The 24,369-nt window shown below is 41.9% G+C and overlaps 1 protein-coding gene across 1 annotated transcript in view; it reads right to left on the bottom strand.

The window, feature by feature from the left end:
* Window positions 1-673: 673 nt before the first annotated feature.
* The window catches only part of LOC111861474 (solute carrier family 12 member 9), a 29,449-nt gene continuing 5,753 nt past the window's right edge, over window positions 674-24,369 (bottom strand). The window contains exons 5-16 of the mRNA XM_023846091.2: window positions 23,926-24,131; window positions 22,551-22,764; window positions 20,635-20,904; window positions 18,672-18,879; window positions 16,165-16,363; window positions 12,948-13,190; window positions 12,497-12,645; window positions 10,281-10,487; window positions 8,844-8,961; window positions 6,061-6,225; window positions 4,742-4,881; window positions 674-2,877 (exon numbers count right to left, since the gene is read on the bottom strand). Of these exons, the coding sequence (XP_023701859.1) occupies window positions 2,688-2,877; window positions 4,742-4,881; window positions 6,061-6,225; window positions 8,844-8,961; window positions 10,281-10,487; window positions 12,497-12,645; window positions 12,948-13,190; window positions 16,165-16,363; window positions 18,672-18,879; window positions 20,635-20,904; window positions 22,551-22,764; window positions 23,926-24,131 (2,309 nt within the window). The 3' untranslated portion in view covers window positions 674-2,687. The remainder of the gene's footprint in view (window positions 2,878-4,741; window positions 4,882-6,060; window positions 6,226-8,843; window positions 8,962-10,280; window positions 10,488-12,496; window positions 12,646-12,947; window positions 13,191-16,164; window positions 16,364-18,671; window positions 18,880-20,634; window positions 20,905-22,550; window positions 22,765-23,925; window positions 24,132-24,369) is intronic.

Here is a 24,369-nt window from a genome sequence, read left to right as displayed (position 1 = left end):
TTATTTCATGTGTTATAGTTACAACAATCTTGATATAATTAACTGTAGTTATGACTTGGGAATATCCAATAAGTCGATTCACCAATCCAAATTGTCTGCAAGTCACTAATACAAGTGACATTATTTTGTTTATAAATACAAAACAATAAATCCTGCCAAAAGAAATAATAAGAGGGACGACACGAACCAGCTTGGTTTACGAATTTCAATAGAATCTTAACACACTATCTAAAAATATTTTAGTGTATTGGAACAGCCACTGTAGTTGTAAAGACTTTAGATTTTGCAGCCAATTGTATTTTATTTACATGTATATTGTATGTATGTATTTTAACTTTTAGAACATGTACTGTAATGGTGGCTTCTAACAGTATTGATGCAAAGGTGTCCCTCTGAAGATGGTCTCTGAAGACCGAAACATTTAAGGGCATGAATAATTGAAATAAGAAAATCTTAACCAGTCATACTGGACAGAACTATTTAACTTTTTCAAAACTATTCTTGTTAAGAAATGGTCATTTGTTATTAAATTCATATCACATATGTCTGTGCAATGCTCACCTATTGCCTAGCCTGTGTCCCGCGTAGTGATGTCTGTGCAATGCTCACCTAGTGCCTAGCCTGTCTCGCGTAGTGATATCTGTGCAATGCTCACCTAGTGACTAGCCTGTGCCCCACGTAGTGATGTCTGTGCAATGCTCACCTAGTGCCTAGCCTGTGTCCCGAGTAGTGATGTCTGTGCAATGCTCACCTAGTGCCTAGCCTGTGTCCCGAGTAGTGATGTCTGTGCAATGCTCACCTAGTGCCTAGCCTGTGTCCCGAGTAGTGATGTCTGTGCAATGCTCACCTAGTGCCTAGCCTGTGTCCCGAGTAGTGATGTCTGTGCAATGCTCACCTAGTGCCTAGCCTGTTTCCCGCGTAGTGATGGCTGGTAGTGCAGTGTATTGTTCTTATTTATGATGTCTGGAAAGGGGCCATTAAGTAGTTCACTTAAAAGAACACAGAAAATGTACCTGCTGGTATTCCTGGCAATTAGAAACTGGTTTCTTGTTGTAACTGTGGACTGGGAAAATTTCCGTAAGAACGCATTTCCACTAATATTATGAAAGTCAAGGGGCAAGATAGGGTTTATGTTATGGAATTTCACAGTACGAAGACATTTTCAAGAAATGCACTGTCAGATGAGCTGTACATTACATACTGACATACGTGATTACAGCTTTATGACATAAATATAGTGTTTGGAATCATTAATAATCTGTATATATACACGATTAAATCTGATATTTTTAGCCGTTTCTCTAAAAGACAGAGTTCTGTGGCCACAGCCATCCCCATGATTTATAGCAATGTGTGTACTGGATGAACAATCAAGTTCATAGTAGAGTTTCCATGGGTGCACTATGTCATAGAGCCCTTGCCTTTACATGTCAGCAGGAAACTGCAACAAATAAAATCTTTATTTTTCTGTTGTTTCATATCTTGGGGACACATGCTTGCCAGCAGAGAGTGAAACACTTCAACAGCAAATAAATAAATACATGTCACTAATATTACAGAGGACAGGTTTTTATCTGAATTACACTGATGTGATATTACGTAATATTACCATTTCAATACTGCAGATATAAAACAGGATCAAATACTGACATATTCCACTTGTTAATAGTAATACTTACTTGATTATCTATGTTGTTCTTCTTTTTCTCCATTAATTCTTGCAGTGTTCCAACCATCTGCCACATTTCAAAACTGTCACCATAATAAACAACACATTTTCAAAACTTTAAAAATATTACTAATATTAAAGACATACCAGTCGTTCAGTCTTCACTGACAGAATCATTTTTGAAAATTATCATGCTTTTCTTCACATGTAGAGTGAACCACTCCATTATTCAACAGGTAAAATATGATGTAAATTGACAGATATTAACCCTTTCAGAGCTACACACTGCTATAGCAGCATTTGGCTAAGAGCATCCATATTGCTTTACGAGTACATTACTACTGTAGTGAAATTTGTGTATAAACACTGTTTTCTTCTGGGATGTGATGCCATGTATCCTGGCCTGGAGGAACCTACTTCCTGCATCTTCAGGGTAAATACTGATGATGCAGACAGCAGGCTCCTCCAAAATATGAGTAGCTACTTACCAGACTACATGGTGTCACATCTCAGAAGACTACTATGGGAGCACTGACATGTGGATTCCCTTATCAGACAATTTTGCAGTTAGGTCAGTGCACCACACAGTGCCACCTACAGAACAAATGAAGCAACTTTTGGAATCATAAATGTACTCTGCTAGCCATACGTCCTAAGTAACCATAAAAAGTGTGGAAGAAATCAGCAATGAGTACTTGTCTAACACAGACGAAACACAGCAGAAAAAGGTTCCGCAGTGAAACTGGTCACTAAAAATCCAGACACAAAAGGCACTTTCGGAACTCTTTACACATTTTGGACTGTTTGGACGAACACATTCCATAAATGTATCTGTCTGTCATGCTGCTAGTTGTTGCATCTCTTCTGGTTTACTCCCCTACACGGAAAAACACAAAATATCTCAGTTGATAAAATACATTATTCATCTCTGAAGATAGAAAACTGACTGCAGCATCCCATATGAATATTCCCTTCCCCTGCAGTACAGTTTGAGTTGTGCGCATGCTGGTTGTTCCCGCTAAAGTGTTGTGGATGTGACAGGGCTAACACCGTGCACCAGGACTGTGGGCGGCAAGTCGGCAGTCAACTCCGTCAGCAGCTGAAGATAGGTGGGATATATCACAGCTTCATCTCCATGAGGAGGCACAGGCAGATAGAGGAAGCTGGCTGCGGTTTGCTCCGAGTACTGCCGCAGGAGCTGATTCACACTACAACATGACATGGTTCTGTCACTGAAGCAATGAGAACTCCTCCCTCTCTTTCTGGTTTTCACCAAACCTGCATCCCTCCCTCCCCATTTTTTTATTGAAATAAATGTAACCATTTCCTCTCAAATTTATATTATTATGTACAATCAACTAACCTGTAACTGGTACAACACAGCTGTAAATACAAAAATCAAAATTTTAAAATTGCAATGCCATATTTTTTTGCCTCATGTACCCCCTTGAACCCCCTCAAGTATGGGGGGAGGACAGTCGTGACTGCCAGGTTTGGAAACTTATACTGAAGATATGAGGGCTATTCAGAAAGTAAACTCTGGTGAGCTGTTAACAAAACAAACAATGAGAAAAAAATATTATACACAAAAAATACATACACACTTAAGCTACTTCTCAACATAGTTACCATTGGAATTGAGGCACTTGTTTTAGTTTCAATTATTCTGTTATCCATGTGTCTGTTTAAATTTTTTGTATTTGTTTTTTTTGATATGACGACCTACTACACTGGGTGTCAGCATTCCACAACTTTTTTTTTGAATGGCCCTATACACTCTTTTTTAGTGTTTCACAACACACTTATGATGTTACTGTGGTCCCTTGTTGCATGAATTCCACCATTAGCATACCTTTCCTGTCTCAGAAAACAGTTACCATCAGCTTCCTTGCAGGCAATGTTTGTTTAAACTCTTCTGATGTTTTTGGTGAATGTGTGTGCATCCACTGCTTTGACTGCTGTTTGATTTCAACATTCACAAATAAAACCCAGGTTTCATCACCTGTTACTTATATGATGCAACTGAGAAATTCATTGCCATCTTTGTGGTATCTCTTTAAAGAGTCAAAGCCAAGGCCATTCTCTGCATTTTGTGTGCACTGATGGACATTTCTGGAACCTATCTTGAGCAAAACTTGTGATAGTGTAGTCTTAACTGTGCTAATCTCATACAGAACAGTATACAAATTTTGTGAACATTCACAAGAAACTTTTGAAGCTGTGAAGCTCCATCTTTTACAAATTTCTTGGTCAACACTTTGAAAAAGATCATCACTCACTACAGATGGCCGTTCGACCACTTCACTCTTCATCATGAACATGTGTTCGCCCATCTCTGAACATTCTACACCACTGTCTCGTAGTTCCTTCACTTATCACACTTTGGCCACAAACTGACTTTCTCACAGAAGTCCTACATGAATTCCTCTTCTCCCTTATGCATGCTATATGCCCTGCCAGTCCCATCCTCCTTGACTCGATCATAACACACAGAACGTTTTGAAAACTGGATCTCTTTCGTAGGATCTGAGGTTCTGACAGCAGTGGTTATGAAGAGTACTCCCTTCTGGGATATAGCACTGTGTAGGATCTGAGGTTCTGACAGCAGCGGTTATGAAGAGTACTCCCTTCTGGGATAGAGCGCTGTGTAGTACAAAAGTCAATGAACATTTTGGAGAAACATATCGCCTCCATCTTCAGGGTCAAAGAATATGCTTAGCAAGATACCAGTGTTGCAAACTGTGTAGGATCTGAGGTTCTCACAGCAGTGGTTATGAAGAGTACTCCCTTCTGGGATAGAGCGCTGTGTAGTACAAAAGTCAATGAACATTTTGGAGGAACATATCGCCTCCATCTTCAGAGTCAAAGTATATGCTTAGCAAGATACCAGTGTTGCAAACTTTCCTCTGACTGCCACCTGCTTTCATGCTGGTTTCTTGCTCAGCTTATTCTTCAACCCTGAAGATGGAGGCGCATGTTACAGCGTTACATCCCAGAAGGTAGCACTCTGCATTGGTTCCCACTGCTAGGTGTACATTCACTGGGAAGAATATGAAAGACAACAGTCAGTACCTGAGTAGGTACACCCTGACAGCGTTGTCCAGCTGAGTTCCCCCAAAGCTGTCTGCTCTCGGTTTCCTCAAGCCTGGGGACAACTGCTGCAAAACTGAGCCCCCTGGCAAAGCTGCTGCCTGCTGACCCCATCCAGAAACCTGTTGAGTTAGAAGACGTGAAGACACTATGCAAACTAAATATGAAGGAGTAAGACTGCCAACATAAACAGACAGCTGTTCTGTGGGTTATTTACTGATACTGAATCATATACAGAGGTTATTCAATGTCTAATGATACAAAAACATAATACTAAGGTCACTGGTGTGATATCATCTAAGTAAAAAGTAAAGTAAAGTTTTCCCTGTGCTTAACTAATTACACACTATGCCATGAAGGCATATGGGGAAGTGGATGTATAGATCCACATTTTCTTGACCTCGGCACCAGTTGGAGGTGAGTGGTCAGCTTCATGCCCTGGCCACTTTACACTCGGGGGAAAAAGCCCCCAAGTACACACTGAATAGGAAGCTGGGTGGACTTCAGAGCCAGTCTGGACAACTTGGAGAACAGAAAATTCTTGACCCTACTGGTACTTGAACTCCGACCCCTCAGTTGTCCAGCCCATAGCCAGTCGCTATACCAACTGCGCTATCCCAGCTTATGACATCATCATTTTCCTAAGTACCATATGAAGGTGTTTAAGAACAGGGTGCTGAGGAGAATATTTGGACGGAAGAGAGATGAAGTGACAGGAGGTTGGAGAAAACTGCATAATGAGGAGCTTCGTAACTTGCGCTATTCTCCAAGTATAATTAGAATGATCAAGTCAAGGAGGATGAGATGAGCAGGACAGGTAGCACGAATGGGGGAGAAGAGGAATGCATATAGGATACTGGTAGGAAAGAGACCACTAGGATGACCAAGGTGTAGGTGGGTGGACAACATTAAAATGGATTTTAGAGAGATAGGAAGGGATGGTATAGACTAGATCCATCTGGCTCAGGATACAGACCAGTGGAGGGCTCTTGTGAACATGGTAATGAACCTTCAGGTTCCATAAAATGCTGGGAAATTCTTGAGAAGCTGCAGAATTGGTGGCTTCTCTATAAGGGCTCAGCTCCGTGAGTGAGTGAGTAAATGATACAAAAGGCTCATTTGGTATAATAAGGCTGAATGGAAGGACCAGAGATTAAACGGGGCATCGGAAGGAAAAGGAAGGGGCCCTATCAAGGGCACATTACCACATCAGCTACAGGGCTTTGAGAAGGCACTGTGCAATTTCTGCTAAACATAAGACTGAAATTGACAATGAGTATCTGGATTAAAGAAACATGAACCTCTTGAATGGTGGCAGCTATACGCAACATCTGCAGCTGTTGACGAAGGCGGTGCGCATTCGAATGGGAAGGCATGCTGGATGAGATGTTGTTGCCAGGATCATCTTGCCGGCGTTTCTTCTCACAAAGAAATACCCTCAAGTGGAGATTCTTCCAGCCAGAAACCTGACAAAAAAGAAACCCACTATGAAAGTGAGGAAACTGTACACATCACAGACACTGTCCATACTTATTAAACAATGCCATAGTAAGAAGATGTCATGTCATGCAGTTAGGTATAAGTTTACTGATGCTTAGGAATAATACAGTGCCTCCAATTTCAAGGTTGAAGAGTAACAATACTGCTTGTTTCTTGCTGGGTTCTCACTTGGCTTACTCTTTTACCCTGAAACCTGAGGCAGAGTGTTCCCCCGCTCTCACAATTTGCTGAAACTAGAAGCATGAGAACCATTACACAACCTGAAGCGAGCAAGGACAAAATAGGATTGGGCATGCATACTGCAGTCTGTTCCACTTCCACTGCGGCAGAAAGAAATATTCAGTGTGCCATATGGCAAGAATTGTGACTGGTGAATCTGTTAGTGATCTCTTGCAAGAATAGTATTTTTAAGTTTCCATCTGCAGTGATCAGTTGCTTCACAGTGGGAATGTTGAATTGCAGAACAGTGTTTAGGATCTACAGGAAGGTCACAAATGTTTTTAGCTCATTTCATGCACATGAAGCCATAGGTAGCATAACACTGTTTGGTTCAGGCGGTTTCACAGAAATGTTAAGTGCTTACACAAGGAAAACCTCTGTGCCCATAATATGAAACAACAAATACTGAAAATCAGTCATGTCACAACCAAGATTTGACGTTCACGTGGCTGCAACTATGATGTCACTACCTTCTGGAATGTGACGCCATGTAGCCTGGTAGAACATTACCAACATTTTGGAAGAACCTGATGCCTCCATTTTCAGGGTATAAGAGTAAGCCAAGTGTGGGAAAAAAAAAATGATCTCATTTTAGGAAGGGGGAAACCATACTGGAGCTCTGGGTAACCCAACAGGAACAGGGAAAACAGTGTAAATTCTATTTGCCTTTTAAACGGCCGTTATTTAAGGGTAGAGTGAATGGGGGAAACAATGGCTCTAGAGCAGTGCTTCTCAACCAGTAGTGGGGCCCTTGCATCAATTATACTGGGCCGCGAGAGGCTCTTATGGAATTTGTCATTTTCATTTTCTAAGCATTTTTCATGAATAAATATTTTATAGTGGAAATATTCTGAGGAGAACAATATTTGTGTCGAGAAGCTCAGACACAGAACACCTAAACCTGTGTAGCAAATGTCAGTGACCAAGCCGCATATTTTTAAATATGGGAGTATTCATGAATGATCGAGAATTTTCAGACATCCAGATCTTTCAACATTCGGGAAAGGCAATACCGATGTTTATGGCTAGTCATAAAAATTGCCTGCAAGCCGATTACAACAATGGGCAGCATATCCTCTGTTCTCAGAACTGAGCGAAATAACATCTGTGTTGCAAATGTCAGTGACCAGTCAGCAAGGAAGTATAAAGAAAATGTTTCCACTGAAATTGAAGATCAAGGCAGTCTGTATCTGGTTCTCAAATCTAGTAATACTGAATACTGTTTCTTCGCAAGTCCGCATTGCAGTGTGTAAGTGCTTGTTTTGAAACCTGAGTGATTTAAATTTTAATATGAATAAGAGACAGGGGACTTTGTTTAATTTTGGTGTTAAGAAATCTCGTATTGAAGGTGTCTGTGACGCAACAAGTAGTGATTCATCCACCTCAAGCCTACACGGCAATCTCCACGATGTACAAAATGAAGGGAAAACCACCAGCACACAGAAGAAAAAGTCTGCATCCATTCGTAAGTAGATGGACAGCTACTTAAAATTAAGTGTTTCGCCGGCAAGTTGACATCCTTCTGCTTCTTCCCCTACTCAGCTGACTTATATGGTGAGTTACAATGCATAAATATTTTTCTCACTGCAGTTTTTTCAAACCAACATCATTAAAATCAATTTAATAATACGATAATCAATTTTACGCTGAATAACATAAGATTTTGTGATCAGCATAGAATATGTCAATGAAAATTAGCACAAATTAATTTAATGATGTTGGTCTGAGGAAACTACAAAATGCTACAAGATTTCATTAGTCCAGTGATTCATAACTAATTTAAATGTAATTTTGTGTTTGTCAACATGCCACACCGTATACATAAGTGTACTAATTCTCTTTATGATTATGCTATAATTAATTACTAATATTACATTAGCTTAATGCATGAACTTTAACAAAACTGGAAAGGTATTTACGAGTAAATTGTTGGGACTGGGCCCTCGTCTTATAAAAAAAGAACTAACTAGGCCGCGGTCTCATAAAGGTTGAGAACCACTGCTCTAGAGAATCAGAAAAGAAGAGAATAAGGAAAGAGTGGATTTGAGAGGAGCTTTCTCCAAGGATAGGGTGAATGGGGGGAAAAAGATCAAAATATTGACAATGAGCTTATTTGGAGGGTAAAGTAGGGGGGATGTGAGGAAGCAGAGGAGAATAAAACATGGGATGGGAAGAAATGAAAGGAAGGAAGGAAGGAAGGTAGGAACGAGACTCTAATAAGGGCAGCATTCGTCAGACCCGACAACCTGGCTCAAGAACCAAATTCAATTACATTACGTTGTTATGCTATCTCTTTATATTACGTGAACAGGACAGCAGAACCTAGCTCACTGGCTCATTCTAGGTGCTGACACACTGAACTCACCATGTTGATAATGCAGGCCAGTTGCAACATGAAGAGACTGGTCGTATCAAATGGATCCTCATCGTCTGGTTGGAAGAAATTCACAGGCCATACATCAATAAATTTCACACTTGATGACCTGAAACAAACATACAAGATCTGGGGTTCTCACAGCAATGAATGCACTGATTACTGGCTTCTGGGATGTGACACCGTGTAGTCTGGTAGAATATTAACAGCAGATCTGAGGAAGTCATCTTCAGGATCAAAGCATAAGCCAAGAAAACACCAGAAGAAGCAGAGAGCAAGGTGAACTTTGCTCACTCTTTGAGCCTGAAGATGGATGCAATATGTTCCCGAAAACATCTGGCTCCCTCCGAACTACACAGTGTTACTACCCAGAAGACTGTAATCACCAGAAAGAAACTATGGTTTAATCATAGCAATGATACAATCTTGGGTGTTTCAAATATGAACGACATTAAATGTTCCCTTGATGATCCTTTGTGTTCTGGTCTCTCATACGTCTCATTATGTGGACTGGCTTAACCCTTCACGTCATACACCTCTGCCTTCATTATTGGTTTTCTTTTACAGTTTTCATGCTTTCTGTAGGGTGGCTAGCATGGTACATGTATGTTTCAGAAAGCTTCTCCAATTCTTCTACAGATGCCACTGCATGGCACTTCATCTGCTAGCACCTGGGCCAACTCAGGAATCTGCCAATGCTCTTAAATCAACCAATTAGAAAGCACATGCATCAACACCACTATAACAGCACAATGCAACAAAGAGCTTAAGCAGTTTTCGTTGTTTTAAAAATATCCTTTCCCCCCAAAATTGGCCAGGAGCCAGGGATATGAAAATCTCAAATTCTAAAGACTGAATAAAGAAAAACAACATTCAGACACTGATTTTTCCATTTCGAATGTCATGAATTTCCGGATGCCTGTTTTGCTTTCTCCACACAGTACCTGCATCCATTGGAATTGTAAAGTGTGGATCCACTCATTGACAAAAGATCCCCCCTCCTTTCCTTCTTTCTGGCCACAGAGAAAAGGTCCAGCCCAAAAACTGAATTTCTTCAAGTAAAATGATATATAAAAAATTTTAATTGATGAAGGGTCAGATATGAAAAGGGGTTAGTAGGACACTTTACTGCAACAGTGGCTAGTGTCAGACACTGTCATTGATGACAAACCTGGTCCAGATCTGAGGTTCTCATAGCAGTCGTTGCAAAGAACTCTTTGATTCTGAAGATGGAGGAGAAATGTTCCTCTGAAATGTCAGTCAACTTCTGATGGCCCATATTACTGTATCAAACAGGGAGAGTCATCCTCACATATGTCCAATCCAGAAAGCTGTCGCCCAGCACCCTAACACTGCCACAGTGAGTACAGCCTTCCTGGGCAAAAAACTGACCTGACAGACTGATGTGTTTCTGTCTGTATGACTCACTTGGCTATCATCAGCTTCTTGTCCAGGTTGTGGAAATGACGACAGAGACAAATATTCTTCCCCAGCTTCAGAGTATCTGCCACCATTCCAACGTACTCGACTGTGCCCAGGGCCTTCTCACTGGTAGAGGAACGAAGAGGGAAGACTCTATGGCCACTAGTTGCATGTGCACCCTTCAGTTCATCTGCACTGTACAGGGAACCACCTCTGCAACACAAAACAAGTTACATGGCAATAACTATGGAAACCAGAGCTCAGGCCCCCAGTGCTGTCCATCCTCTAAAATACTTGATCTACTTTTCTCAATGCTCAGCTTACAATTCTATCCTTTCTCAAAAACATTCATCACAACCTATCAGACTATACGGCACATTCCAGAAGACATGAACATAAATTAAATTTGTTTGCTGCCCGTCTCATTCCTCCAACTCCCTAAGCATGGCAGTGGGGCACCTTCAGGGCAGATACTGACAATGACTAGGTGATCATATGGACTAGGGCAAGCAGAAAGGGCCTCCTGCTTCAGGTTGGCTCTGAGCCACAGGCAATTCTTCACATTTGCAAAAATTTGTCTTAGATACAGATGAGCAGAACAATCTGCACACAGACACGACTCCCAACCCTCTGAATGAGAACCCAGGCTCCTACCCCAAGAGCACCAGAAAGAAACCTCCAGTGAACTATTAACAAAACAACAATGGGGGAACAAATTTATTATATGCAAAAAAAAGTATATACCTAAGCTACTTCTCACTGTAGTCATCGCCGAAACTGAGGCACCTGTTATATAGGGGAATAAGCTTGGTATGCCTGTGGGCTCACAGAGCTCCACATCACTCGTATTTGTAATGTGAAAAAAGTGGCTAATGGAGTGAACATCACAGTTGGCAGGATTACCAATTGCATGACAAGTCATAAGTCATAACTCACTCCCTAGAGAGAAGTACAGTTATGTGAGGGTTTACAAGGCAACGAGTCATGTGACACTAACCCGCATACGCAAACTCTCCCCTGCCTAAAATAAACTGAGGTTACTTTCTCAATAGCCCTTGTATTTTGTAACATATTTCTCAGCAGACCATGCATTTCACTTATTTTATTTATTCATTTATTTTTCCTTCTCTAGTTTATTTTATAGTGAGGTCAGTGATTACAAAGTATATTGAAGGGAGTGACATAACAATAGCACTCCAGATTCATATTTAGGAGGTGCTTGGTTTGAATCTCTTCTGGAACACCAGCTATCCTGGCCAGAGTTCTTCATGTTTTCTTCAGTCCCTCCAGGCATATGCCAGGACAGCAGCTCAAACATGCAACAGTCATTTCGTTCTACATCCTTCCCAGTTCACCATTCGTCTGTCATCCTGCTATTTGATGCTATACACAGCGAACCTGAGGACAATCTTAAATGGAGGAAATTTAACACTGAGATTACTGATTTTGCCTGTGGTTCTGTACGGGTGTGAAATTTAGTCTCTGACATTAAGGGAGCTATATAGACTGAGGGTGTTTGAGAATAGAGTGCTTTTTGACCAAAAAGAGATGAAGTGACTGGTGACTGGAGAAAACTGCAGAATTATGTGCTTCATAACCTGTACTCTACACCAAATATAATTAGAATGATAAAGCCAAGGAGGATGACATGGGCAGGGCATGTAGCACAAATGGGGGAGAAGAGGAATACATACAGGATATTGGTGGGAAAACCAGCAGGAAAGAGACCACTGGGAAGACCAAGGTGTAGGTAGGTGGACAATTATTAAAATGGACCTTAGAGAGATAGGATGGGATGGTATGAATTGGATTGATCTGGCTCAGGATAGTGACCAGTGGAGGGTTCTTGTGAACACAGTAATTAACCTTCAGGTTCCATAAAATGATGGGAAGTTCTTGAGTAGCTGCACAATTGGTGGCTTCTCAAGAACGGATTAGCTCTATGAAGTTAGACTACTGATTTGGGATTGTTCACACTGGACACTAAGTGTGGGTAAACCTCCAACTGAGGAACACTAGAGGGGAGTTCCGCTGCTACATGGCCACATTGGAAGGGCCATGAAGCTTACACTCTAGATGCATACAGGTAACTATAAACACACAGACAGGAAGAGGAAGAAGGCACAAATTGAAAGGAACTGAAGAAAGCAAGACACACACAAACAATTATGAGAAGAAGGTACAACACAATGCCAGGTAACTATGAACCTCTTGACACTCACTCCTCAAAGAAGTCATGGGGTAGCTCCTCATCAAAGAAGCCAAGTACAATTGTGTTGGGCTTCATGGCACCGAGCCCAGACATGCGAATCATATGCTGTAGACCTTCCCGTACAGAGTGAGCAACTGTCAGCTCAATGAAGGCTTTCACCTGCCAACAGTAAGCACAGGTTCAGAAAGAGGTGTGGGACACCAATACACAAACACCAGCGTCCTGTTGCACTGATGTGTCACTCGTTCACTCACTTCTGTCTCTAACACAACTGAAAGCATTCACAATATTACCTTCATTTTAAAATGCCATTAAAATCAGATTCAAATGTAACATGTTTTAGCCCTGAACACTGGAGTACCTAATGGGTGTCCACCCTCGCTTTGGAGGACAGAGGCCACAAAGCCCAACACTAGAGGCACTATACAACAACATACAAACTGAATAACATTTCCAGTCACCTTCAAGCAGTCCACCAGAGTGAGCCAGTGTGAGTACTCATCAAGTGTTGGATCTACTTCCATGTCCGACAGCTGTCCCACCTTGATGTGACCCAACACATACAGACCCCCTTTCTTCAGATCATTCACAAAGTGAATAAGTGGGCATGAAGACCTTGGGTTTCCAACCAGAAGAAGCATCTGAGGTCTCCAGAATTTGACGTGATCTTTCCGCGAATCGAGCAACAGCAAGTATTTCCGCACCTGGAGGAGTAAAGAGCAATGTTAGCTGGTGGGGGGAACAACAGAACTGCCGCCACACTTCCATTGGGCAAACTGCCCTACAGGATGATTCACTAAGAGACGACCCTGCGTTATCAAGCATAAATGACACAATAATTTAGTGAGGTGCTGAACTTGGTTTCCCTGTGCCTGTAGACACAGGCTGACATGATACTCCATGTTCACAAACATTATTCCTCCACACAACATGTGGATTCACAGGCACTAGGTCAATGTTGGAAAGCACACAGTATTTCTGAGTTCTTTTTTACTTGTATATTAATGCATGATCTATAATTATTAATCTGGGGCCTCTTCCAAGCAAACCACCTGTATAACAGAGCCCTGTTACTGTCTATCCTCTTGTGGTAAAAAGGTGTCCCCATGCTTAACTAATTAAACACTATGCCATGAAGGTGTATGGGGGAGTCGATGTACGGCTCCTATGGTATCTGTGTCAAATCTTTCCATTCTCTCCCTGTACCCATGTTGGAGAACTCTGCTATCCACTTATTAAATTCCCTCAGCCCATCGGCCCATCAGCATATATTAAATTCAGAAACACTGTGTGGATTCTCATGAGCTCTGATTTTTAGAACTTTCACTGAACACTGTCAATACATTCCAATTTTTTAGTTAAAACTGGACAGAAATAACAGATACTTAACATATGCTTCTGCATATATGCTGAATGTAAGGCTCTAACATCTACTGGAGCAAAAAATGTTTCAAACAAAATTTGTTCAGAAACATGAAACATGTACTTTATGTCTACTACACTTTTACTGTTAATTGTACAATTTTCAAGATAACTGAACAAATTCCTGTATTTTTATATTCAAAAATTGACAGTGGCCATCTGAAAACATGTGAAGAATAACAGATTCTCCATAATTATAATTCAATTAACCTTCTTCCCATTAATTTACAGGCCTATCTGCACACAAACATATATTTCATGAAAATATAATTTTACATTTTTTTTAACTTACATGGAGAAATACTTAAAATATTCTAGCTTATCAGAATAAATATGTGAACATGTATGTCAGCACATTGCTTGGACCTCCTCCTGCATGTTAAGACTATACCTGATACTCTTGCAAGCAGGCCTGAATCTTCCCCCACACAATATGTCCTCCACATCCTTTGCGTCCCTGTCTCCAGATATTTTCAGTTTCAAAACTCTCATACCAGTGTAGACTCCATTTGTCTACTGTTCTTGTAGTGTGTCTACATTCAGATTGTACTCAGTGCCCCAGTTTCTGTGTCACTTCCTGAGTGTTCCCCAAACCTCCAGATGCTGTGAATTTACAAATATTGTGGGTTTCTGGGATCAAATGCTGTGCAGTTTGGCAGATGATGACCAGCATTTCAGAGCCTTCACCCAACCAGAAAACATGGAGTCACATGATAGATGACTACTCTTGACTCTTTAAGGACTACAAGGATACTGAAAGTAGCTGAACAAAAATATATGAATCTTTAACACTGCAGCTGGATGGGCTTTAACGACTTTGTTTCTGTATCTCCTTTAGTTCATATTTTTAGAATGGTTTAAGATACTGCACTTTGACAAACTGCACCTTCATATTCACAAGGACATACATTATTTATGCAAATGCACTGTATTTCTGCAATGTTTAACTGTTTTAAAATTTAGAGGAAAATTTAGGCTATGGAAATTTCGAAAAATCAAGCAAATTAATGAATCAGTGACACAGACGCATCTCAACCCTAGGGTAGTCAGAAGACTGGCAACAATGGAATGCTTGTTCCTGGAAGTATGACGCACTGAGGGGTCTGGTTGTGAGTTCATTTTCTGGCTGACCAGAAACGACTTAGTAGCCTCATGGGCAAGTCATGCCGCGGAAACCAAGACTCTCTATGTGGATTTCCTGCTTAGTAAGAATAATACCTGAGCTACTGAGACGTCATATATTAATTCTCCGTGCCTCCCTTCCCCTCACTGTCAAGCAATGAACTTAGGGGTCTCTTGTGAGTCAATTCCTTGTGTCACAGAATTAATTGAGATCATTGCAGTCCCGATTTTAATCCTGACATATTGTTTGGCACAGACTGCAGCATCGGAACTACATTAACTCAGTCTGCATAGGGACTACACTGGACAAAAGAGATACTTGAGTTCTATTCCTGACAAGGGCAGGAAATTCTCTTCAATAGCTCTGGGACCCACACAGCCTCCGATGAATGGGTACAGGGGCTGCTTCCCTGAGGGTGAAGCAGCAGGGGTGTGAGTTGACCCCTCACCTTCACAAAGGACTAAGGTTCAGAATGGTGGATTCATACATCCACTCTCCCCTTCAACCCCACACCATGGCAATTAATTAATTGAACATACGCGTAACTTTACTCTTGCCTCGCAGAAAGAAAACAGACAAATTCAGTTTTCACACATCACAAAGCAAAGTTACCTTGTAGCATAACGACATTCTATACGTGAACCTCATAACCATGTGCGTGAGTCTCTCCCCTCATGAGAAATTAATTTGAAGCATTCAGGACAGGTTGACCAACTAAAGGAAGGATTTTCTTGTCAATATGCATATCCATCTCCTAGAAAGTACTGCAGCTGTTTATTCAGCATTATTGGCTCAAAATATGTGGCCTCAAGCTGTAAGCATATGTGAAAAAAAAATGAACCGGAGAGAATTTGGAAGGAAAACATCATGATGTGATTCAGGTACTAACACATCACATTACTGGAAGGAGAGGGGGGGGGGAATCTATCATGACAGCCCTTTCAACTGTAGCTGTCTGCTGTAACACTCTGTATGACTTCGAATACACACTGAATCTTTTCGCCTCTTGATCCAAGGCTGGGATCCGAATGGAACACCTAGGAAATGCGAGTCTAGAGTGTTAATGCAATGCAAACCCATTAAGCAGAGTACTGAAGTGAGCCTGTGTTCAGAAGCTTAACATCCATAATCACCTGATGAAAGATGAGGGCCTGTGAGATGGAGCCCCAGTGGGCCTCACGTGAGGGGGAGAACAGGTGAAGTATGATGACGAAAACGAGGCATAACAAGACAGAGATCGATGCGTAAAGGATGTTAATGAGGAACATCATCACCAGAGTTCCAACAAGGCCAATGAATGCTGTGTGCCAGGTGAAGTACTTGAACGATGGCCTGTAACCCACAGATAAGAGAATGTACATTCCTCATTGCAACTTCCTGTAATTACAACAGAACGTCAATTTTTCACTCCTGGATTTTACAATTTTCCTGATAATACATACATTTCATTTCTCATTTGGCCCCAACCATTACCAATAAGAACGTTAAAGTTAACCGATTTTATGTTTGTTCATGCCCTTCTTGGATTTGCACTCCATTTTATATTTTCCCAGTTTTACATATTTTTCATTTCATTCCAGCCAAATACTCATAAGAACAATTTCTTATTTTAACTGATTTTATTTTTAGTCACTCATGATCTTCTCAAATCTGGACTTCGTCTCAAGTCCTGACAACAAGAATTTATGAGATTTTACATTTACAAGGTTCTCTTTTGGAAAATTCAAAGAAATGCCTTGGTGTGGTGCCATCATGTTCAGGTTTGTCCTAGTAGCACAGGTAAATCTTTGTACGAGTATATGAACATCTCTGAACCACAAAGACAGCTATACACACTGAGAGCTCAAGAGAAAAATATGTGATTCTGTTTCACTGATTACTGAAGTAACATGGCATGTAGGTTAGTGTAGCTGCATTTTCTTGTTATTGTGTTGAAACGTGTATACTTTTAAAAGGCTTGCTAAAGTTATGGTACAAAGCAGCCCATATACATAGGTTGGATAAAAAGTGGCAACACCTCTATAATTGTGAAATGACTTTACTACCTGAGGTAAACACACTTACATTCCTTCAATATAATCGCCCTCCATGTGTTCCACCTTCTGCCAAATTTGTGGAAGGTGTCGTACACCATCAGCACGTCCACTTCTGTTGATGTCCAGCAGTGACTGCCCTATAACATGAATAATCTCCTCTCTTGTGTTGCAACGTGTCCCTCACAGTGGTTCTTTCATTTTGGCAAAGATATCTTAATTGCATGGACTCATATCGGGTGAGTATGGATGATGGGGTTCGTTGCCAACAAGTGTCGTCGCTCTCTCCTGAGTCCTGGATGAAGATGATTACGCAGGAAATTGCAGTAGCAGGCAGCATTTACTCTCTGTCGCTGAGGTACAGTGTGGTGCAGTATCACTCCGTCAATGCCATATGCCACAATGAACATCACCTTCACATTGCTCTGTGTGGGGTGCACTTTCTTTGGACAAGGAGAGCCAGGATGCTTCCACTTATTTCATTGTTGCTTTAAGTGTCGTTTGTATGAGTGAGACCTTCATCCAGAGTGACGATCCTTCCAAGGAAGTCGTCACCTTCCCTCTGGTATCGGCCCAAAAAGTCCTGTGCAACTGCATACCGTTGCCATTGTTGCACCTCGGACATTGTATGGGGTACCCAACGCGCTGCAATTTTGCAGTATCCAAGAATATCGTGCAGAACGTGGAGCACAGTCTTGTGACATGTGCCTACCTCAGTAGCTAACTCCTACCCAGCCCATCGACGATCGACATCCAGCAAAGAAGAAGCTGAATTGTGTGGTTGTCAACAGGGGGTCGTCCTGAATGGCATTCCTCCTTTCACAGAACAATTTCACCCATCATGCCACTGTGCGATATGGCAAAGCAGCATCACCACGTGCTTCTCGCAGTTCCTGATAACAGTTTTGTGCACTATGACCTTGTGCAACTTCAGTTTTTATCCAGGAGCGTTGTTCTTGTTTCGTAAACACGTTGTTAGTGCGCTTGAACTGGGCTCCTGCACTTCAAGACGATGCACAATGCAACACAATGAAACACAACCAGAGCCACTCACTGCACTACTTCAACTGAACTTCTGCTATCAGCTACAGATGGCGCTAGTGCCACCTGACGCACATCTTTCATGTTACAGCAGTGTTGCCACTACTTTTTATCCAACCTTTGCATTTCTTTATATTGCCTAATTCTCATTTCCCTGAATTTACACTTTTCTCAATTTTATACTCACTTTAGGTGTTTCCTACAAGGTTTCACTGTATTCATGATCAGATAATGAACAGATGGTTTGAATGGTGGAGAACAAGAGAGAGAAGAGGAGGCAGAGAGAAATAACCAAGGAGAGAGAAGAGAACAAATAAGGCAAAACCGGTGGTTATGAGGAAAAGGCAAAAAAAAATGGAAAGAAGAGGAAGAGGGTTTGGATAACACAGGAAGGAGGAAGAGGATGAGAAACAAGAGGGAATACAGGTCAAAAAATGAGGAGAAAGAACGACAGAAGAGGAAGAGAAATAACAGCAGGAGGAGCTGGAGGAAAAGGGTGAAAAAAAGGCAAAAAATTAAGAAAAAGGAAGATGTAAAGAGATAAATGTGAAACAATGGTCACACACCTGAAGTTTGGGGCAGATGCCAGCTCCAGGCTAAGGCAAGCCAGGTTTGTCGCAAGATACGAGAGCAGGAACAGAACTGAGTTAATCTGGGCAATGGTGTTAAGTGAGCCTATTAACATGATAAGCTCCACCAGCATCCATGAGGTGAGCACTGCAGCAACTGGGTTCCCTCGCCACGTTCCCTTCACTATAAACTGCAGAACTGAGCCTGCAATGACATCAAGTACACGTGAAACCCCCACTTAGGGTTCTCTGGGGACCAGTGGATCTGAACAAATCTTACACACAGGTAAACTGACCCTGAGACTTGCTTGAAGTCACTGAAATATATTATTAAATAGGGGAACACCTTACTCAGAGGAACATTTAATACAGGTTGCACTGTAGTCAGTTGTGAACCACAGTGGGGACCTGATCTTCATCAACTACATACATATTTACTTTTGAGCAAGCTGAAATATGCACACTGCATCTGGCCGTTCTTTGGCAAACGCATCCCAACCACTGAGTCAAAATTATTCAGTGAACATTCAATATTTGATTTCTGATTTCCAGCTTACAAGTCAATTTTTTTTACCTGCTGCCACAATTTGGTTTTCATTTCTTTTACTGATGTACTGAATTTGCAACAGGTGGATGGGAACCAGTGTGGCTATGTTCTGCACATTACCGCCGCTACATGCAATTAAACCAGCACGTGTTGCAGACTGCATACTTCTACACTGTTCCATCCACCACAGCATCCCCACTCATGTCTCACGTGGAAGCTGGATTGGGACCCTTAGCTATGCAAAACTTCAAACATTAAGGTAAAAGGTAAAGCTAACCCTGCAACAGGCCGTGGGTTTCCATAAGGTTGTGAGATTGTTAGCCTTACGTGCCGGTCATCCACCCTTTAACCCCAGGAAAATTCCTGGTACTCATTTCTGTTAGAGGATGAGTCAACCGCAGGATCATAGTGTGGATGGAAGGATTAGGTCAGCTGAAAAATCCAATGACCTCATTAAGAATCGAACCCATGTCCTTCCAGCTTGTAGCATAGTGCCTCAACTAACTACACTACCATGCAAACTTAAAACTTAAACAATGAGCTGGGAGCAACAGAACTTATAACTCAAATGAGGGAATATTTTAATTTAAGAACCACAGAATGTCAGTTCCATCGTGCATCTATTTACTTAATTTGGTGTACTCATTTTGCTGTCGGCAACTTGGGCTGTACAGTTTTGACAGTTGGATAATTGTGAATGATGAACTGGAAAGGATATGCAAAGCTGTGGTCATAGCCTACTTTAAGGTAACATCCTGTGTTATCCTGGAGGGAGTAAGGAAAATCACGGGAAAACTCACATCAGGATAATGAGCATCCTAGCCAAGGAATGAACCAGGCACCTCCCAAATGCTTCAACCAAGTTTCCCAGCATTTACCTCATTAAACAAAGCCTTTTCAGTTGCCGTACCATATCACTGCACTCCCAGAACAGAGATACAGAATATTTAAGGTTACTCCTCTGTGATACAAGAGCACAGTCCAGTAAAAATATACAATTATTTCAGAGAAATGGGCTACTTCCATCCTGAGAGCAGAAAAGCTGCACCAAGAGTACAGGTATGGGAAAATGACAAAAAAAACAGGACTGCATGGGAGCTAATGGGAGATGGCATTGCCCAAAAGAGTATAGGAGAACACTTTTGGGAGGAAAACAGGTGAGAAAGAAATGTCGCGAGGAACAGAGCATGTCCTTTCTTCTTCTGCTGCGACTGCACCCTTATTTTCCTATAAGGTTTACTTTTCTGCCCTGAGGATAAGGGCAGTAGGTTCCTTCAACACATTTGTAAGTATGAGACTACACAGCACCATATCCCAGACAACAGTGCCCTTCATAATCACAACATGAAGATTTTATTGGTAATCAATCCATTATACTAAAATTAGCATTGGCAATTGACAATTTTATCTTACCGAACACATCATCTTTGGCAAGGGCCTCCAGAACTCTACTAGATCCGATCAGGTTGCTGAGGCTAGCTGAGAAGGTAGCTGTGAGGATGCCCACAGCAACAAATGGTGGCCAGACATTAACGGGCATCATGAAAATGAAGTCGTTCTGCAGAAGTTCTCGAGAGCTGGTGGCCGCTGTCAAGAATGACACAATCACGTAGCAGACAAATGTGAATGCGACAGCTGACAGCGTTCCGCGAGGGATATTACGAGAAGGGTCACGAAGTTCCCCTGCAACAAACACACAGACCATTCTTCTAGGTCAGACATAATGGTTTCAGGAGGAAGTAACAGGAGATTGAACAAACTGTATCAGGAACTTCACAGTCTGTACACTGTCGAGTATTGCTAGGATGATCGAAATAAACAAAGGTGTCATGGGAGGGGTATGAAGCATGCACGGGAGAGAAGAAACATGCATGTTTTCGCAGGAGAGCTGGAAGAAATTTACGATCATATGGAGGATAACATTAAAATAGATTTGAAATAAGCTGAATGGGAGGATGTGAAATGGTTTCATCTGGCTTAGAAAAGGGAAACATGGAAATAAGCCTCCAGACTCCATTGAAACTGAGCAGCTTTGACTCTGCTGCATGTAATCGGTCAGTTGGTCGGTCAGTCAGTGGGTCAGTCGATTGGTTAGATATGGATCAGGCCTCTGGCCTGCTATGATTCAGATCTGATGCCAAAACAGTGACTCATTGGTCATTTTGTAGGCCCTCTTGGACATAGAACTGGCCCAAAGCAAGACTCCTACCATCTTGACAGGACAACATGACACAGAAGAATAGAGACACATGTCCATCTCAGTACTGAGACAATCCAACACACACACACACACCAGCATAGGCAAACTACTGGCATAAAAATAACAATTTTTGCATATACAAAATTCTGTTACAAAAAATAGTATCCAAATTATCAGAAAATTAATTTACATGTGGCTATGCATGCATGAAGTCACCTGGGATATGACACCATGTTGCACAAGGCAGAAGGTTCCTCCTAAACACTGGTACCTATCTGCTACATCACACAGCCTTGATACTCACATCTCACAATCATGCTCATATATGCACAAATTCTCCCTTTGAATTTTGTCTGGTATATGGCTTTAAATATATAAAAATGTCACCACAGCCATATACATCACAGACCAGGGTTGACCAAACTCAGTGAGCGGCAGAGCCAAATATAATTTTCAGTAGTCTGGGAGGTGCGAACAGATGCAGACTGGACAGCACAGGTAATTAAAGTATGTGCGTTCTTGTACTTAATCTGTTCATAAAAAGGGAATGACTAACATTTCAGAATGGCAGCAGGAGATTAGACAGCCAGTGTGGCCACAACTGCCTTGGATCATGCAGCCGCCCAGATCTGGCACCTTGTGTTTCGGACAGGTTGGAAGCTGCTACCAAGCAACGCCTAGGGAAGACTGAGAATACTTTATATGTGCTGCAGTTACAGTGATTTTTGGAGTGTGTAACTCAGTGAGACTGTCATAGTTATTTGTAGTTACGAGTGTATGAGTGTCCAATAAATCTGATTACCAAGACAAACCCTATCTATAGTCACTGCGTCACATGACACTACATTCCAATGAAATGCCTGTGAACATCTAATAGAATACACAGCTTCACATCTCAGGGTACAGCCCTCTTCAATCTCTGTTTTGTTTGAGAACATATGAACACAGTATTGTGGGTCTCTCCCTGCAACTGGGTTTACCCCCAGACACCCACAGTGCACCTAGCAATTTGTTCTATAGTAGGCCCTAGAAGTCAAATAATGAAACACATTCACTTGTGATATACTAAACACTTTGTCAGACATGTTACTGAAACAGGCCACAATGAAGGTAAGAAGCAACCAGTCACCTGACATGTTGGCTCCTGCCATGATTCCTGTGACTCCACTGAACAGAACTCCAAACACCGTCGCAAAGTCAACATCTTTGCCATCAGATGAGTAGTCCTTCCCATACTGCTGGTGCCAGTTCTCCTCAAGTGTCTCCAGGCGGAAGCCAGTGTACATGCGGTACACCATCTCTGATCCATTGCGAATCAGATGGTTTGCTTCTGGAATCGCTATCTGAAAGGATATACAAGGTTCTTAACATTAATTCTCATAAGCCGTACACCTCTGTGCATACAGAGCAACAAAAGAATATATGAGGGTTGCAAATATGAAACCTGTTCATGGCATTTGTAGCCATGAGACAAGTACAGCTGCAGACAATCACATGGCAGTGTGCATAACACATCACAGTCAACCTTGAGCATGTCTTATAGCAACTGAGAACAGTGTGACAGGGTTAAATGGCGGCATTCCAGGTGAAGAGTCCATCCAAACAGGAACAACATGCTGTCACCTGGACCCCAACATCACCGTCACTGGCACAGCAATCTGCGGAACCCTCCGAGATCTTTGTATGACCCTCACGAAAAAGCATCCAGGCTCATTCATGAGGTGTGTCATCATCCTGCAAAAGACATCCCCATATCGCCTGGGCTGTCCCCCTTACAGCCTGGACCTATCGCTGTGTGACTTCCATGGGTTTTGCCACACATTCAGGTCAGATGGTGTCGAGCCTGCAGAAGTGAAGTGGTTCCACCAGCAGCTCAGACAGGATCCATCAGCTGGTGTGTCCATGGGATGCCTACCTCAGTGCCTGATAGCATCAACAAATTTACCCAGAACAATCCCCTGGGCCAAGTTCATAGTCAGAACCTTCATAAAATTCTAGGACAGGATCCACATGTTCAATCTGGTGGCAGCTGCCTTCAGCAACTTCCTGCAATACAATCGTCTTGTTCTGTGCCGATCACGAGAACCAAGATGTCATGAAAGGGTGTGGTATATTTTCCGTGACACAGCAACTGAATTCTTAAATATCACTTAGATGACCTTGAGGCTTTAAAGGGTTAAATCAGATGGATCAAGACACTGTTTTTTAACCATAAACAATAAACATCATTTGATGCTGATCTTTGCAATAAGTGACAAATTTTGAGGTTATCATGCTGCTTGAGGCAATCTATTTCCCTGTTTTGAAACTTTCCAGCACTGTTGACTGTGCCAGTACGAGAGGGTCCAGCTGTTGAGCAAACAAAAGTCAGGCCACAATTTCTCTGTATTCCCTGTGTCCTGTCCCAGAACCACCACACGTGTCTACGTGTCTGCTACCTTTAATGACAGATGATATATATTTTCAATGTTATACCAAAAAGAATGACATCACATTGCATTTACCTTTTTAGGAGACTGGATGCTGAAACTGACGATAACAGAGAGCAGGGAGATGCAAACGATGCCCAACACTGCAACACTCGTTTTGGCAAACATGCCAGCACCAATCAAACACACCACCAAACTAATGACATTGAGGAGAGAGCAGTATAGAAATCGCCACCACCGACTGTCAGGCAACCCCACATTGCCTTCTCCTATCAGATAACCTGCAAACAGAACACAGCATCAGAACTCCTCATGCACATAAAATCTGAGGTTCTCACAACAATGAATACTAACATTGCACTTTTCTGGGATGTGACACTGTAGGTATCAGTGTTTTGGAAAAACTTCAGGACAGACGATGGAGGCAGACGTTTCCTTCAAAATGCTGGCACCTAGCAACCAGACCACAGTGGTCACATGCCAGACGACCACAATCTCACGACTAAACATACACCACAG

This window comes from Cryptotermes secundus, unplaced genomic scaffold, assembly GCF_002891405.2.
Source record: "Cryptotermes secundus unplaced genomic scaffold, Csec_1.0 scaffold693, whole genome shotgun sequence".
Classification (NCBI taxonomy): domain Eukaryota; kingdom Metazoa; phylum Arthropoda; class Insecta; order Blattodea; family Kalotermitidae; genus Cryptotermes; species Cryptotermes secundus.
The sequence above is the reverse complement of the archived record's forward strand: the minus strand, read 5'-3'. Positions and strand labels throughout refer to the sequence as shown.